At 40.7% G+C, this 15313-nt stretch overlaps 1 protein-coding gene across 7 annotated transcripts; it reads left to right on the top strand.

Annotated features, from left to right (window-relative positions):
• Positions 1-42: 42 nt before the first annotated feature.
• ZFYVE21 (zinc finger FYVE-type containing 21) lies at positions 43-14980 on the top strand. Of its 7 annotated transcripts, none has more exons than XM_086750227.1 (9): positions 534-669; positions 1758-1808; positions 5879-5929; positions 7840-8008; positions 9784-9859; positions 10543-10634; positions 11473-11526; positions 12701-12843; positions 14228-14980. In XM_086750227.1, the coding sequence occupies exons 3-9, from the start codon at positions 5891-5893 to the stop codon at positions 14261-14263; spliced, it is 609 nt and encodes a 202-aa protein (XP_086606353.1). In that variant the 5' UTR covers positions 534-669; positions 1758-1808; positions 5879-5890; the 3' UTR covers positions 14264-14980. The 7 variants fall into 7 exon arrangements, with proteins under 7 accessions (XP_086606356.1, XP_086606349.1, XP_086606350.1 ...); XM_086750228.1 differs by having other exon boundaries at positions 571-669; positions 1763-1808; XM_086750230.1 differs by lacking the exons at positions 534-669; positions 1758-1808 and adding an exon at positions 43-223.
• The last annotated feature ends 333 nt before the right edge of the window (positions 14981-15313 follow it).

The raw sequence follows: 15313 nt of genomic DNA, 5'->3' as shown, positions 1-15313 counted from the left end.
AACGATCTTTTCCGCGGGGTTGGACGAGGAGCGGCAGAGGAGAGGAGCGTTCGCCGGTGCTGGCGGTGGCGTGAACGGCTGGGGGGGGTCCGTCAAGGGAGGCCACCCACTTGTGGAGCCTCTGCAGAGCTGCTCCTCCAGGCCGCGGCCAGCTGACCCCGCTCCCACGCGGCCCTGCTCGCTGATTGGCTAGCGTGCTTCCTCGAACGCGGAATACAGAGGCGTGAGTGAGGCGCGCACGCCCTTCGTTTCCGGGTTGCGGAGCCAGCAATTCCTTTTGCGCATGCGCTTCGAGCGCCTAAAGGGGTAGGGAAGGAATAACATACCATCCTTAAACTCCAAGCGATACAGGATTGGCTGGGAAGTCTGGAGCCACTGTTCTTACTGGGCGCCCGGAGCGAGTGGGCGGGGATTGGAGGTTCGCTGCCTTCCATTCGCCTCGCGTCGTGCCCGTTCCGAAGGGTGTAGGCGGTGATTGGGTCGTGGCGGTGCCAGTCCTGAGGGAGCGAGTAGCGGTGGCGGAGTTTGAGGGGGAAGATGTCGGCCTGCGAGGCCCGCGACGCCAAGAAGCTGGTGCGCTCGCCCAGCGGGCTGCGCATGGTGCCCGAGCACCGCTCTGCGCGCAGCCCCTTCGGCTTGGACGAGCCGCCCTGGGTGCCCGACAAGGAGGTATCGGTAGGGCCGGGGGCGGGCCCCGCTCGCGCGCCCCAGCGGCTCCCCGCCGCCTCCGAGGCCGCTGCCCCGCGGGTGGCCGGGGCGCGCCCGGCCCGGCCCTGCCCGGGGAGCCGGGAACCGAGAGTCGAGAGCGCGCTTCTTCCCCTTTCCGGCGCGGCCGTTTTTCCCGGCGCTTCCCGCTGCCTGCCGGGGCACGGCGGCGGCCGGGGGGCTCTCGGGGGGGACCCTCGGGGAGCTGGCCCGCCTCTCCGTGCGGCCGGGTGCTGAGGAGCGCCGGGCAGGCTCGCCTCCCCTCGCAAACTGACCGGGCAGCGCTTCAGGCTCGCCCGCCTGCGGGTTTTCAGTTGTAAACCACATTTTTATTGTTATTATTTCTCTTAGATTAATGGAGTGAAAAGGGCAGGAGTGCCGCACGTTCTTCAGGGATGTGTGGCCCTGTTACCGGAATTAGTGAGGAGCTTAATGAGTTAAAAACGTAGCGAGCTATGCAGCGTTAATGTTTAATAGTTGTCTCTTTAAATGCTTATAAAGGTAATACTGAAGACCATGTTGATTTTTTTAAAAAATGATGCAAAGTATTAAGGCAATAAAGCGAAGTTAGAATGGCCCTTCTGGCTCCCAGTGTGAATGTTCTTAGTGTTAAATGAATATCAGATAACTTAGAGCCTTTCAGTCAACTTTACCTTTAAATACTTTTCAAGTAAACTGTGTGATCGTGCTGTTACGTTAAATTTCATGTAATATGCATTATTTGTTACCAGTCCCTACAGTTAGATGCTAATACAACTTAGAATGAGTTGTCTGTTTATGTATTGCAAGCATTCTGTGGTGTGGATGGATGCCAATGCATTTAACTGTGGCCAGAATTAAGATTTATTTTAGTTGAGCCAATGTGAATTTAAGCAGGGAGTCATTAAACAAAGCCATTCTTTGCCAGATACTGACATGGTTGATGTGTTTTGTGTGGGAACGCTATGTCCTCCTTGGTTAGGAACGAGGAAGGAAGTTTTGTCCCTACCTGGTATCTCTTGACGCAAAAAGTTCTGTGTAAAAGTAATAATTCTTGGGACTTGCCTTGCTAGCACAGCTTCTGCAGCTCAGGCTGACCTTTACTGTTGTAAGGCACACGACTGGTAAGTTGGTTTTGTCCAAAATAACAACTCTTTTTTTGGAAAGTGACTTTTTCAACTTACTTTATGCAAGTGGTCTGCTAAAATATCTTATGGGTATTGTCTCAAGTTATTCTCTTCCATACCTGGAGAATAAAAAAACCTCACTCACTGGAGCTGGCTGTCACTTGAAGGTATTGGTACTCAGCTCTTGGGGCTCCCACCCAGCTGGCACCGTACGTGGTGTGCTGTGCTGGGTGTGTTGCAGATGGGGTGTGGGTTTATCAGGGAGCACGTAGCAAAGTCTGAGCCGTTATTGTGTGAGTGGTTTCCCCTTGCGTTGTGTGGAGTCTGCTTTTGCTGTGTCGGTGACTTACTGTGCCCTGTGTGCGCTGACCTGCGCCGCCTGGAAACCTGGTTCCTGGCGTCGCCATCACTTGGTATAGTTTCTGTAACAGTTAACTTGAAATTAGTTTTCTCCCTGATCTTCTGAAATACAGTTTTATATTTCAGTAGCCCTTGATTATAGCAGACTAGCTTAATTTTAAAAAAGAAAGATACTTCTAACTGAGTCTAATACATAGTGCCATCTTAATTCAAATAAAGCTTGCTTGAGGACTGTAGTAGGTTTTGTTTAAACTAGTTAGATATATTTAAGAATTAAGTCTGTATAGTGTAAGATTGAAGCAGGACTACAGGAAACTATTTTCTGTAGTCTTATTTGTGATATAAATCATGAGTTGAGTTAGTTAACATGAAAATTGTGCTGAGCATCATTAAACTTGAGACACAGCTTAAAATACTGCTCACTGCATGTGTCTTGTCTAACCCAAAACTACTTTGGTAATCACCAGCAGAGCTCAACTGATGATGTTCCTATTAAGGAAATCTTGGACTAGAAATTGAGTAAAATTTGTATATTTGCATGCAGAGGTGGACAACACTTGTGACACCCCGCTATGTCCCAGATCTTTATGTGGCTGAGGAACACGGCGTGCCTCGGAGCTGGGATGTGCGAGAGGAGCACACGGATGCGATGACGGTGGTTCTCTGGGGCTCCTGGATCCCTGTGGGAGGCAACTGAGCTTTGTGTAGCTGGGTCCTCTCCTGGCTCAGGCTCAGGGTCAGCACTAGTTGTATGACAGAGCTGCACTCGAACTGCTGGAGGCTGGTGTAGCTCGGGTGATGAATTGACCCTGTACAGCTGTAATACCACGAGCATTGTGAGCTGTGTCTGCTCTCTGCTTGTGTTGTGTTGTTTTCCACTCTGGCATCAGCTGTTTTGGTCGGGTGTGGCTTGATGAGCTTGTGAACTTTCACGTTTACAAAAGTTCACCATGTTAACAAGCTCAACCAGGTGTTACCTTGCATCACTTCTTGAATCACTTTGTTATTGTATATGCAAATAAAGCCTATGAAGTGTAACTACAGCTTCCTGTCCATCTACAGTATTTTCACCCTGGCTGGATCCAAAGTATTACGCAAATTTGTTACCACACTTCAGCAAATGCGTGAGAAGTTCCGCTCTATTTGTAATGCACTAGCTCTCAGCATTTTTTAAATTAATACCAAGATTCAAAAACTGATGGATGTTCTTCCATTTTCCTCTCGCTATATGAAGTAATAAGATACCAGTATTAGTGGTATGCTGATTGTATGTGAATGAATATACTTGTGGCATGCATTTTCATTTAATTTCTTACTTCATATCTTTTATTTCCACTTGACAAAAAAAAAAATTGGGTTTGCAGTAGTTTTAAAAAGCCTGTGTCCTGAAGACATGAAAAGTAATTCAAACGTCATGCTTTCTTCTCTGTAGATGTGATAAAAAAACCCTTCAAGCAATAAAGCTTAACTCAGTATTCATGCACTTTCTAATTTTGTCAGCAATGGATGATGAATAGGAAGGATTCACCTTTCAAGATGTTCTTCAATGGTGATGCCTTCCCAGGCAGTGTAGAAGTTGGCATTATGTAAATGGATTCACTTGATTCTGATTGCTTAAAGCAGAAGGCCTTGAAGGAGCAGTGTATCGAGCCTGCTTGTGTTAGAACGTTGTTGTAGAAAATCTTATTCCCTGATGCCTGCTACCATATGCCATTTAGCTTGTGATTTGTTTGTAACAGTATTTATTTATTTATCAGGCAGTGTTAGCATGATAGGTCTGGAATTCAGAAATATTTTTCTGCAGAGTTTGTATTAAATATGAGGATGGATAACTTTGTTCCTTCCTGAAAAGCAACTTCTATGTTGAGTGTAACATTGTGTATGAAATCTGTTTAGGAGAATATTTAGAATAGTGTTTTCCCCCCTAGTTGGTGGCTTGTGCTTTCTAATTTCTGGCACACGCAAAAAAAACCCAAAACAACCCAAAACAAAACATGTTTTCATTAAGAAAACAAGTTGGACTTCTGATAAATTTGAAGTATACCAAAATTCCTGCCAGGTTCAGCTCTCAGACAGGATCTTAAGCCGCCTGTGTCCAAAATTAAACCACTAAATCGAGATCAGTGTAAAGCAAGATGTGGTATGAGCTGTAGAGTACTACTTGTTACAGAGGTGAAACCTGGGGAATGCTGAAGTTGCTTTATGGTTGTTAATCAGTGGATGTTAGAATCAGCTTTTCTGCAGCCATCGTGGAAAGAGGTGGCTGGATGCCTTAATTCACCACACTATTTGAAACAATACAGGAACACTTCTCATTCTCTTTTGTGGGAGATTTAGAAACAGTTTATTATAGCAAATATTGCAGGTAGCTATTTATGTTCCATTACAGTGACTGTGCTCTCTAATTTGTTAAACTTTTGTTCAGGTGTTGGAACACTTCATATAAACTGTTGCAATTTATTAACAATCTTAAACTTCAAAAGAAAATGAAAAGTTTCTAGAGAATTTTTAATTTAGCTGCTGTAGTATTTTCTTGGCTGTAGTTATCGAATTTGTGACAGTGGTTGGGTAGCTGCTGAAGCAAAAGTCCCCGAAATAGATGACAAAAGCTATTGTAACCTGAAGGAATTTATAGAAGATAAAGGGTTAAGTACTGAAATGTGTTAATTAAAGGCAAATGGTGATTACTGTGTGCTTAGTAAATAGCACCTGCTGGGCTTAGGGCAAGTTTGTAAGGTGACATTCTGTTGTAGTCTGAGATAGTTTGGTTTGAAGAGGGTAGGTTTGTAGAGTTATAAAACTTACTACAGGATCTAACTGTGTTCTCCTCATTCAGATATATAAGACAAAATTTTGCATTAATATTTACAAATAAATCTAACAAAAATTGCTTTATAAGCAATTGAGAATGGTTTTCAATATGGTGCCTAAAAATCCATGAAGTCTTGGTGAAAATGTAGGGATCTCAGTGCTGCCTATCAGCCCTTTGGTAGGTAGAGAAAATTCTAATTGTCATAATCAATCACTGATCACTTCTGCTAGTTCAGAAAATCAAAACTGTCACCCCTTAAACTCTACTGAGCTGCGAGAGAGAAACTTCTTCAGTTTTTTCCTGGCTTTTCTTTTGGGAGGAGTGTGGGCATAAGCTTGTTTTAGGAAAGAGATATTTCAGGAAGTGACATTTTGTAGCTGGAATAAAAATTAAGCCTTAGTGGCTTGGAAGAAAACCAGATATTTCCTAGCATGTTTCAAAAATGTCTAAGTATTGAGAGCATTACAATACGTAAACAATGTTTTAGAGAGTCAACAGAGCATCACAGCATAATACAGAGAGGATGCAAACTTATATAAAACCCGTTGACCCTGGAATGTATGACCATCTGGACAGCCAAACATAATTAAGCATGATAAGAACTTGTGAAATGTAGTTTTGACTGCTGGCAAGATTCCTTAGGGTGAATAAGCTTGGCAGGTTTTTGTTTGTTTGTTTGTTGTTTTTTTTTTTTTTGTCTTGCAGATAGGGATATTTTTTTGCTGCATCAATATTAAAATAAATGAAAACAATCCATGGTGAAAAGATAAAGGATGGAAATTTGTTGGAGGTGTTTCTTTTTAGGGCAAAATATAAAAATCGATCTTTGTGTATGGTAGTAAGATTAAAGGTTTAGAGATCTTGTACATTAAGATTAATTTGTACTGTTTTCTAGTGCCCCAGATGTATGCAGTGTGATACAAAATTTGACTTCATAACTAGAAAGGTAAGAAAATCCATGTAAAGCATTAACTGTGGAAAAATACTAATGTGGACTTATTTTGATTTAAAATGTAGAAGACTTCAGCAGAATAGCATGCAAAGTCTGGTGTAACCTAAAGTAGTTTTTCTTTCTGTTCTGCTTTTTCTGAGTAGACGTCCTTTTTGTTTTAATTTTGTTTCTTGGAAGTTCATCTTGTTGCTCAATGTGTAAGACATAGTTAGGGTTTTCCCAAATTACTGCATACGCACTGGGTTTACATTCAAAGCAAGAGTTAGAGGAAGTCATGCTGGAGTGGGCTGCTAACATCAGTACTGACATAGAAACCAAATTGACCAATTCAATTGTGTTTTGAGAGAAAATTAATTGTGGAAAGGTAAGCAAAAATGCTGCAATCTTCCATTCATGAATACTATTTTTAAAATACAGAGAACCAAAACTCAGATTCTCCTTCTGTTCTAAAAGTAAACCAGGATTTATCTCAAGTTTGGAAAAAGAATTTCTAATTTAAGTAAAAGTATAAACCGCCTTGATTGCTGTGAGCCATGAGCAGGCTCACTGTATGAAGAGAAAACACTAACATTAGAGTTAAATTATTTTGTTAACATAAAAGTAAGCAGGTCACTGTGGAGTGCATGCTGGTGTACGCAATACTACTATCGGAAAACATTCTGCTGATACTGGAGTTTCTGCATGGAGAAGGAAAGCAGCCTCCCAGAAAAGGCCAACAATGATTTTTAGCAGGGAATATCATTCCATTGTAGGACTACAGTGACGCATGCACTTGTGAAAGTGAGGAAAGCTGTAGAAGTGTGAGTTGTAGTGCATTGATATAACCAATGTTTTTTTTTAAATTTATTGGTTGGAGGGAGAGGGAAGGAGAAACTGTAAACCAGACATAGTAATATGTCATTCCAGATAGGTGTAAACTTTTAGGAGGCCTGAAGTGCTCCTAAATCATGGAATGTACTTTCTCCCAGTTCTTGTTTTCTCTTTTAGTTGGATGAGTTAAGACCATGGTGGGTGGTTGGTTGGTTGGAGTATTTTGGTTGAGAAGCACTAATTCATTAGGCTGCTGTGTTTTACTTCTGTTAGCTTTGAATAGTAAATGGAGGTAGCCCTGGGCAATAGGTACTCCAGAGAACTTTGCGTAATATTTGGAAGGAAAGCCTAACGCTGACCAAAACTGCAGTGTATCAGTTCCTTATATCAAACTGTTCAAACTTGCTTTGAATCACAGATCCATTCCTGCTTGCCTGGGAATACTTGTTCTGACACGAGAACTTGCGTCAGGGAGTCCTGCTGGGACTGTCACACCCCAGTAGTGATTTGGAGCACAAGGCACTTGTTGCAGATTTAGCAGCTGTGAAACACAGTGCAGTACTAGTTCTGATTTTGCAACTTCATTGGATTTGTGCTATGCTGCCTGAGATTTCTGATAGTTAAGTACCTTTAGACTTTAAGTTTCCATGGGAAGAAACTTTAGAATAAGTTTTAAGAGAGAGGAATAGGATCTCCAGTTGAAGTTTCCCAAGATCTTTGCTTGGAAGTGGGAAGAGATCTAGAACCACTCTTCTCTTGTGTTTTTATTGACAGTAAGGTGAAGGATTTACTGGACACTAAAGAAGCCTTTTCAGTGTCTTGTCTGGTCTGCTTTAGAAGCATTTTTACAGAGTGGCAACAAAGGCTTATAGTGCTGCTGTTCATACTACGCTCAGTCCTTTGTGTTCAGTCTTCACAGGTTTCTTTCTACCACTCTAGCAGTTAAATTTCCTGTACCTATCCCTCAGCTTGTGTGTTTCACACCTGAAAAACTGTTCTGTTTCTTGGGGAGGAGGATATTTAATGTAGTAACTGTATCAAATTATTCCCTAATTGTTCCCTGTGTAAATAAATAAATGTTCTCTCCTGCTTAGCATCACTGCCGAAGATGCGGAAAGTGCTTCTGTGACAAGTGCTGCAGTAAAAAAGTGCCTCTGCCTCGCATGTGCTTTGTGGACCCTGTGCGCCAGTGTGCTGAGTGTGCCCTCATCTCTCAGAAAGAGACAGAGTTTTATGACAAACAGCTTAAAGTGCTCATGAATGGTAAGGGCTCAACGCGTATCTGTGCTGGTTTGATCTCATTTATATTTGTTCAAATGCAGTGTTGAACAAATGTGATAAACAGCAGGGCAATGCCTGTTGTCAAACAAGCTGCAGTTTTATCTACTTTAAATACTCTGTTGTTGTGTTTCTTGTTTGCCAGTTAATAATTCTGCATTGTCCATTTATTTAGAGAGAAGTTTACATTTTAGTCAATGTTTACAAAGATTTAATTAAACACTAAGGAATTTTTAATGCTTCTGAGAACAGATGTGTGTGTAGTTGGCATTTTTCTTAAAATAATGCATCTTTTAGCGGTGTTCCTGTTACATTAAGTAAGGATGAAAAGTGCTTAACAATAGAGAATATTTTAATATTTGCTAACAAGACATAGTGCTTGTTTCAAGCTTCATCTGTGAGCTTTGATCTCGTCCATGGCCTCCAGCCATGGTTGATGGCAAATCATCATGAGTGGTCAATTTTGCATAGCGTTAAAACTACATGCAGTACAGTAATTTGTGTTCCAATTACATCAAGAAAGCTGAGTCTTCTGTTTTTAAAATATTCAGTGATTGTTCAGTGCCTTTTGATAGGCTCTCAACTCCCAGCATGATCCCAGTGTCTGTAATCAGTAAGCTAAACCGCACGTCTGATTAGCGTGAACGTGTTCCTAAGGCGATTCTAGGTTCAGGAAGGAGTATGCTCATCCCTGTCACAAATCATTCTTCGCTCTGCGTTGCAGGTGGAGGTGTAGATTAGTTGTTAATGTATTTTAAACTTGAGATTTTTTTAGAAGCTTGTCCTGCTTACGTTTGTGTTTTGCAGTTAAAGTCTGAAGTTCTTCCTAACTTACTGTAGAGCCACAGATCTCAGTCAGAGAGATGGTGGTTGGTGATGTCCCTCAGAGTTTTGCTGCTGTCACCTCTGTCTCACTTCAGCAGCAGCCTGGGTGTCCGTGCTGAGGGGTCAGTGAGACTGTGTAAAATGGTGAAGGAGACAGCGAGTGAAGCTCTCTGAGGCTGCATGGTTCAGATTATGGAGACAGATTGCAGAGCATTTGGCAGGGCTGTATGTTATTTGTTTCATTTCCCAGACCAACAGGATTGGGATTAGGTAACACAGAGAGCGTGAGGCATGGAGGAAATAAAGTGGTTAGGCGTGTAGTCTGCTTTATTTTAAGTTATGAATCACTTCACTGATGTAGTTAAGATGACTTTCTCAAAGTCAAAAGAGCTGTTTTGAGCAGGAGGAAACATAACATGAAGGCTGAAGTTCATTGACCTCAAAATAAGACTGAGCTAGCCTTCAGCAGCGAGAAAGAGGTGTCTTTACTATTTATTAAGCATAAAGCTTAATAAAGCAGAGAGAAGGTCACATCCTGCTATTAGATTCTTTGGATGATTTTTTTTTTTTAATACTGAAACAATAGTGTGTATGATGGTGACACAAGATAGGGTGTTTAGTTGCCCATTTGTGCCATCTCCAAATCTGCTCTAATTTTTAAAAGATTTATCTTGGATATCATCTGTATTTCTACAACAAGTGGGAGAAATTACATGGCAATTGTGAAAGGTCCTGTGATTTAGAACACGATAATTAAAGATCGGCTTTTTATACTTGAGTGTTCTGCTGATGTTAATCAGTTTAACATTTCAGTTAGTCTCTTAATTCACCCAATTCAGGGTATTGGGTGCAGTAAGTAAGATTAGTTATCATTTTTGATACTTGAATGTTCCTTCGTAAGCTCTGCATTAGAATTCTGAAACCTTTCCTTCCAGGTGCTACATTCTTTGTAACTCTGGGAACATCTGATAAATCTGAGCTCATGGTTTGTCGACTTTCCAACAATCAGAGGTGAGAAAGATTGATAGAAGTTACACTTGTAAATTATATTATTGTTGCACTTACAGCTATATTATTATCTAATAACCTAAACAAAACATAAGAGTACCTTGTTGTGAGGATATTGGAGAGAGTAACTGGAATGAAAGGATAGATACAACTTTATTGGAGTAAGTTTATTTGAATTTACTACCAGTGTGGATCAGAATGTGTTGGAATGGTGGAGCTCCGTTCTCTGGTAATGCCTTTCAGTGCCACTGGAATACAGCGGTTTTGCCAGGTAATAGGGGAATCATGGGAAGGGGGGACAAGGAAAAGTCTGTAGCCGCTGAAAAAGGCTTGTTCCAGAATGATTCTAATGTTACAGCCAAAGCAGTACTTTGCTCATCCCTACAATTTGGTTGGCTAGAACACTTTAGACTCTGTGTTGCCTTCTTCCCCCAGCACGTTGAAGAGTGCTTTTAATATTTTGAAAGAGTCTCCTGGCAAACTGAACTAGAAGATTTGGGTTTGGTTTTGTTTTTAAGTGAAGAACTTCAATGACAAGTAATTTTTCCTGCTTGATTTCTCTCCCACCCCACCCCAAAGAACATACAAACAGCTTGTCGTTGTTTATATTTTTTCCTTTGCTTTGGACTTGATATTGTAGAAAAAACACTTTTTTTTTTTTAAGAAGTTTTTCTTCTGTTATGTAGATACCTGGTTTTGGATGGAGACAGCCACTATGAAATTGAAATTTTACAGATTTCAACTGTTCAAATACTTACAGAGGGATTTACTCCTGGAGGTAAATTTTTCATTGAATGCAAATTAACTATTAAAAAAAAAAACCTGTGAAGTTGTAATTATTGTTTGAGCTAGACAGTGCATTTCTAGGTTATTGGTAACTTATGTGTAACTATGTTAGTTATAGCTGCTCTCAGAATAGTGCAGTCTGTGAGACCCTGTGCATGTGGCTACTGGGATCTTTGGGGAAACTGAAGAATTGAGAAATTGTCTTACAGCTCTAATATGGGAGAGCTTCTCAATAAACTTGAGTAAAGGTGGTCACCATCTGTTCTGATCCTTTCTCTTGGCTAAATACAAACATCTGTTGATTGAAAATCTCATAGGAAGGAACTGCTAGTCTTTGGTAGCTTCCATTTCAGAATCCAGCTGGGATCTCTTCTACTGGTGCAAACAATTGTGAGGAGAGTGAGAGAGAAACTGTGGGGAAAAAATAAATAACTGGACTCTGCTTTCTTAATTTCATTCAAGATGAAGGGGTGGCCAAATGAAACTGGTAACATCTAAATCAGAGGGCAGCTACTTACTGCCTCATCTCTTACCAGATTTTAGAGTATGTCAGGATGAACTTGAATATGATCTCACTGAAATAAGAACAAACAAGGTCAGGAATTTTAATAATTGTTCTTTAGCAACACCTTTGTCACTGCTGGAATTTTCTAATCGGACAGCCTGTCTGTGCCATATTGTCAGTACAGCACATGAACTTTAATAAACTTATCTTGGCATTCAAATCACCAGATGTGTTGCTGAGCTACTTGATGCTCCTGTAATTCCTTGTTCACTACTCTTCTGACTGCTTTATCTTTTTGCCTGCCTGCCTTCCTTCTTGATGGTAGAAAAAGATATTCACTCTTACACCAGCCTTCTGGAGAGCCAGCATATTACTGAAGGTATCACCAGTACCTTTGAGCATGACTCACCTAAGCATGTTGTCACGGACCCTCTCCCATCTTTCTTCCTCTGCAGTGCTTTCTTTTTTTTTTTTTTGCTTGATCTGTAGCTGTTAAACCTTAGACAAGTTATGTTCAGATATGACATCTATCTGGTTCCTTCTCATCTGTCTGTTTAATAAACTGAGAATGAATGTTTTGTAACCTTTTGGAGGAGAACTGAACCACTCGAGACCACATGTGCTATTGTCCATGCTAGAAAAGAAAAGATGAGAAGGAATATCTTTAGTGGTACACAGTATTGCGCATCACCTACTTCAGCAGAGGTGTGCTGTATTGTGCATACCAGAAATTTAATAATAAAATTCTTGGGTATACCAGAAGTGAATAATGTACGTCACTGCCAGGAGCCCTGTCATGCAGACAGTTTACAAGAAGTGTCCTCTGTATAGTGGGGTTGTTCCTGGGGCTTAGTTTATGCACTACTACTTCATGAAATAAGCAATGCCAGTAAAGTCTACATAAAGCATCAGTGTGCTATTCTAAACAAAGCTTTTGTTCCATTTCTGTGTTTTTGCTTTGGTTTATCTTAATCCCTATGCAGCTAGAGTAAAAGACGTATGAACATCTCGCTCTCACACTGTTGTCAGAGCAACATCCCTTGTAGTGGATTTCCCTCAGGAAGTAAATGACGTTGCCAGTTGTCAGCTAGTCTTGCATGAGCATTTTCCCCACCCTCCACCCTTTGCCAGACTCTGCATCAAGCAAGGATCCTGTCTTTGATACTGGTCTAACTGGACACTAGTAATTATGTTTACCAGCTGCAGGCTGCAGTATGAAACTATGGCACCCACCTAAGAGAAGACAAGGTAATAGTAAAACATGAGGGTATTGTTAGTGTGCACAGCTAGTGGCTTTCCCCGATGGCTTATGCAAGTTCTGCCTCAGTGACTGCCAGAGAATTAAAAAATATTGAGTGTGCACATTCCGTTGCCTGGCATTAACACCCGTGGTCACTACCTCCCCTGATGCGGCAGTCCTTAGTGCACCTGCAGTTTTTAGTGGTTTGAATTAAGTGGTGAGATAGTTTTCTTCAAACATGTTTATTAATTAGAAGTTGTGTTACTTAGTTGGCAGAACTTGTTGCTGGTTCAAGATTTTATGTTTTTTTCAGGAGGCAATACTCGTGCTATAGGTATGATTCTGCAGTATAAGGTACCAGGATCAGAGGAGCTCACACAGATGAAATTTACAGCCAGTGAAGACTTCAGCTGCAACAAGAAGCTGTCAGCAAGTTGGCTGGCAGCTATGCATAAGGTAAGCAAAGGAGGCAAAACTTGTAGAAGGCTGAAGTAGCACTGAAGAGAAGGTGCAGCCTCAGGAGTCTTTTTTTTTTTTTTTTTTTTTTTTTTTTATTGAAGGATTTTAGGGCCCTTGCTTAAGAAAAGAGAAGCTATGGCTGGCTGTTAGGATCATGACTTTAACTTTATGCTCAGATACCTGAAGATACGTACTACCAGGGGTTTCCCAAGATTTTATGTATGCCATGAGGTGAAAAGAAAGTAGGAATTAGACTTTCAAGTTCCTTAGGTTTTTGTTACTTTCTGAAGAATACGCATCATGAAACACTGTTTTGAACTTAAACTCAGCTAATTGTTTTTAGTACTTTGTGAAGGTTCAAAGAAGTTGATTTTTGAAAACTGGAACAGAGGTGTGGGCAGGACCCTGAGGAAGACTGTTGCATCCTTTGTTCTTAAGCACTGTACAGCCAATGAACCTGGAATTTATTATTTCATAAGTCAAAGTTATGGAAGATGGAAGACAAAAAACCAAAACCACCCCAACTAGTTCTGGAACTTTGTTCATCTGATCAGTTAATTAGAACTATACCTTATAAGCTGTCTCCAAATGCAGGTGTGTGGCTGTTTGCTGTGTTTTCACCATTGTAAAGCTCCCCAGCCACCCCTAACCCCAGTATTTACCTTATGTTCAGCACAGTGCACTCAAACGTTGTATTGCCATGTGAGTACAATTTAGCACGCCCTTACACCTGTCCTATTTCATCTTTCACAAGCGATGCAACTCCTGCAAATACAGTGAGAACCAACATTGGATGGATAAGCTTAACACCCTCCTTCCACTGGATTGTCTCCTTCGACAGGAGTTTAAGTTTTGAGTAACTGATCAGTGCAGTGAGAGGTCCTCATTAACAGCACGTTAAAGGACTTGTTGGTAGAGAACGCGCGTCTGCTCCCATTGCAGGGATTCATTGATCCTGTAGTTTGAGACAGATGGAACACCTCACCAAAACTTTCCAAGGGGAAGCAGAAGAGGTAGGAGGAATATAGAACAGAATATAGAACATTGTTTACTGCATAATTTTAGACAGATTACCAAAATGTCAGAAATACTACTCTTAACTCCTCCAAGGCAGTTTTGATCAGGAATGGTAATTTCTGACAAAGAAGAAACAAATGTAAGTTCATCTACAATCTTTAGTGACCTCAGGTTAGACTTAAAGTAATCTTGAATAGTTTCAAAAAAATCACTGAATGCTATTAAATGCCTTAGACTAAGCAAAACTGCAGAGGAAGAATTAAAGCCTTGGGTTTAAATGAAATTTTTGGAGGGGTAGGAAGGAGAGGAGGTGGCTGCAAGTGAAACTTCACTTAACACAATGATTTTTTTCCCTTCATGTTAGGCAACAAAACTTCTTTATGAGTCCCGGGACCAGTAAGAACAGCAAACTATTGGCCACTTGAGGGAAGACACCAGCCTCCACAGACCTGCCTCTCCCCTTTTTGCTAATTTGACAGCTGGTAACGTTTGCTATTCTTGACCCTTTCTCATTCCAGTGTGGTTCACTATGTAAGAACTGGCAAATGCAATGTGAGTATTTTTTTGAACCATGAGTGTTCCCTATAGTGTGCAATATGTATACAATTAATGCTTTAAACAGCCTCACCTTTTAAGACTTTGTATATTTTGTGAAGCCTTTATTGGCACTTAATATGAAAGTGACCTGCACTACAGCTAATGTACAGCATAACTTTTGTAGTAACAATTATATATACTGTTTGCTACAAAGAGCAAACAAATACATATGTCTCTTCTGCAGAGAACAGCTTTTCGGTATAGATCTCAGGTTGTTTCCCCTCTATCCAAATGTTGAAAATCAATGTACAATAAAATCTGCCTTAGATATGATTTTATAGAAGTAACTTGATTTTTTTTAAACATTTCAATTTAAACATTTAAATATTTCACCAAATACCACCAAACTGGACTTAGATGAACATGATCTTGAAACTTTCCTTCTCTATCCAGAATAATTTTTAGTTTTGTATTTTTTTGTTGGTAACTAGCTTTTGTTAATCTAACTGTAATACTATCGGAAATTGTATACAATTTAATGTACAAATATGAATAAATTAATTCACTTATTTAAAAGAAATGAGGTGATACTTTATTTCACAATATATAACTTCTTTAATGATGGACACTGATCTCTACTCTCTGAAACTTCTGACTTTTTCTACACAGTACCCTAATTATAGTTCTAAGTGCTGATAATTAGTTCAGCTATTGGGATGAATCCTCTGGCTACAGCTGCTGAGCCTTTGTCTGTCTGTCCTCTGTCCTGCTACACTGGTAAAAACTGAGAAAACAAGCACAGAAGGCTGAGCTGTCAGCTTCTGTGTAAAGGACCCCGAGAGCATTGCTAGACAAGTATTAACTTGTCACAGCTGGAATACTGCAGTACTAGTGTACAGAGGTTCCAAAACTG

This window comes from Chlamydotis macqueenii, chromosome 5 (assembly GCF_036417535.1).
Source record: "Chlamydotis macqueenii isolate bChlMac1 chromosome 5, bChlMac1.mat, whole genome shotgun sequence".
Lineage (NCBI taxonomy): Eukaryota > Metazoa > Chordata > Aves > Otidiformes > Otididae > Chlamydotis > Chlamydotis macqueenii.
This window is presented reverse-complemented; position numbering and strand designations above follow the sequence as displayed.

Excerpts from the sequence above, each read along its gene's own strand:
- ZFYVE21 (XM_086750223.1), top strand. The coding sequence starts at position 538 with ATGTCGGCCTGCGAGGCCCGCGACGCCAAGAAGCTGGTGCGCTCGCCC. Across the intron at positions 676-5,878 it reads TGCCCGACAAGGAGGTATCG|TGCCCCAGATGTATGCAGTG; the intron begins GTAGGGCCGGGG and ends ACTGTTTTCTAG. Across the intron at positions 9,860-10,542 it reads CGACTTTCCAACAATCAGAG|ATACCTGGTTTTGGATGGAG; the intron begins GTGAGAAAGATT and ends TCTGTTATGTAG.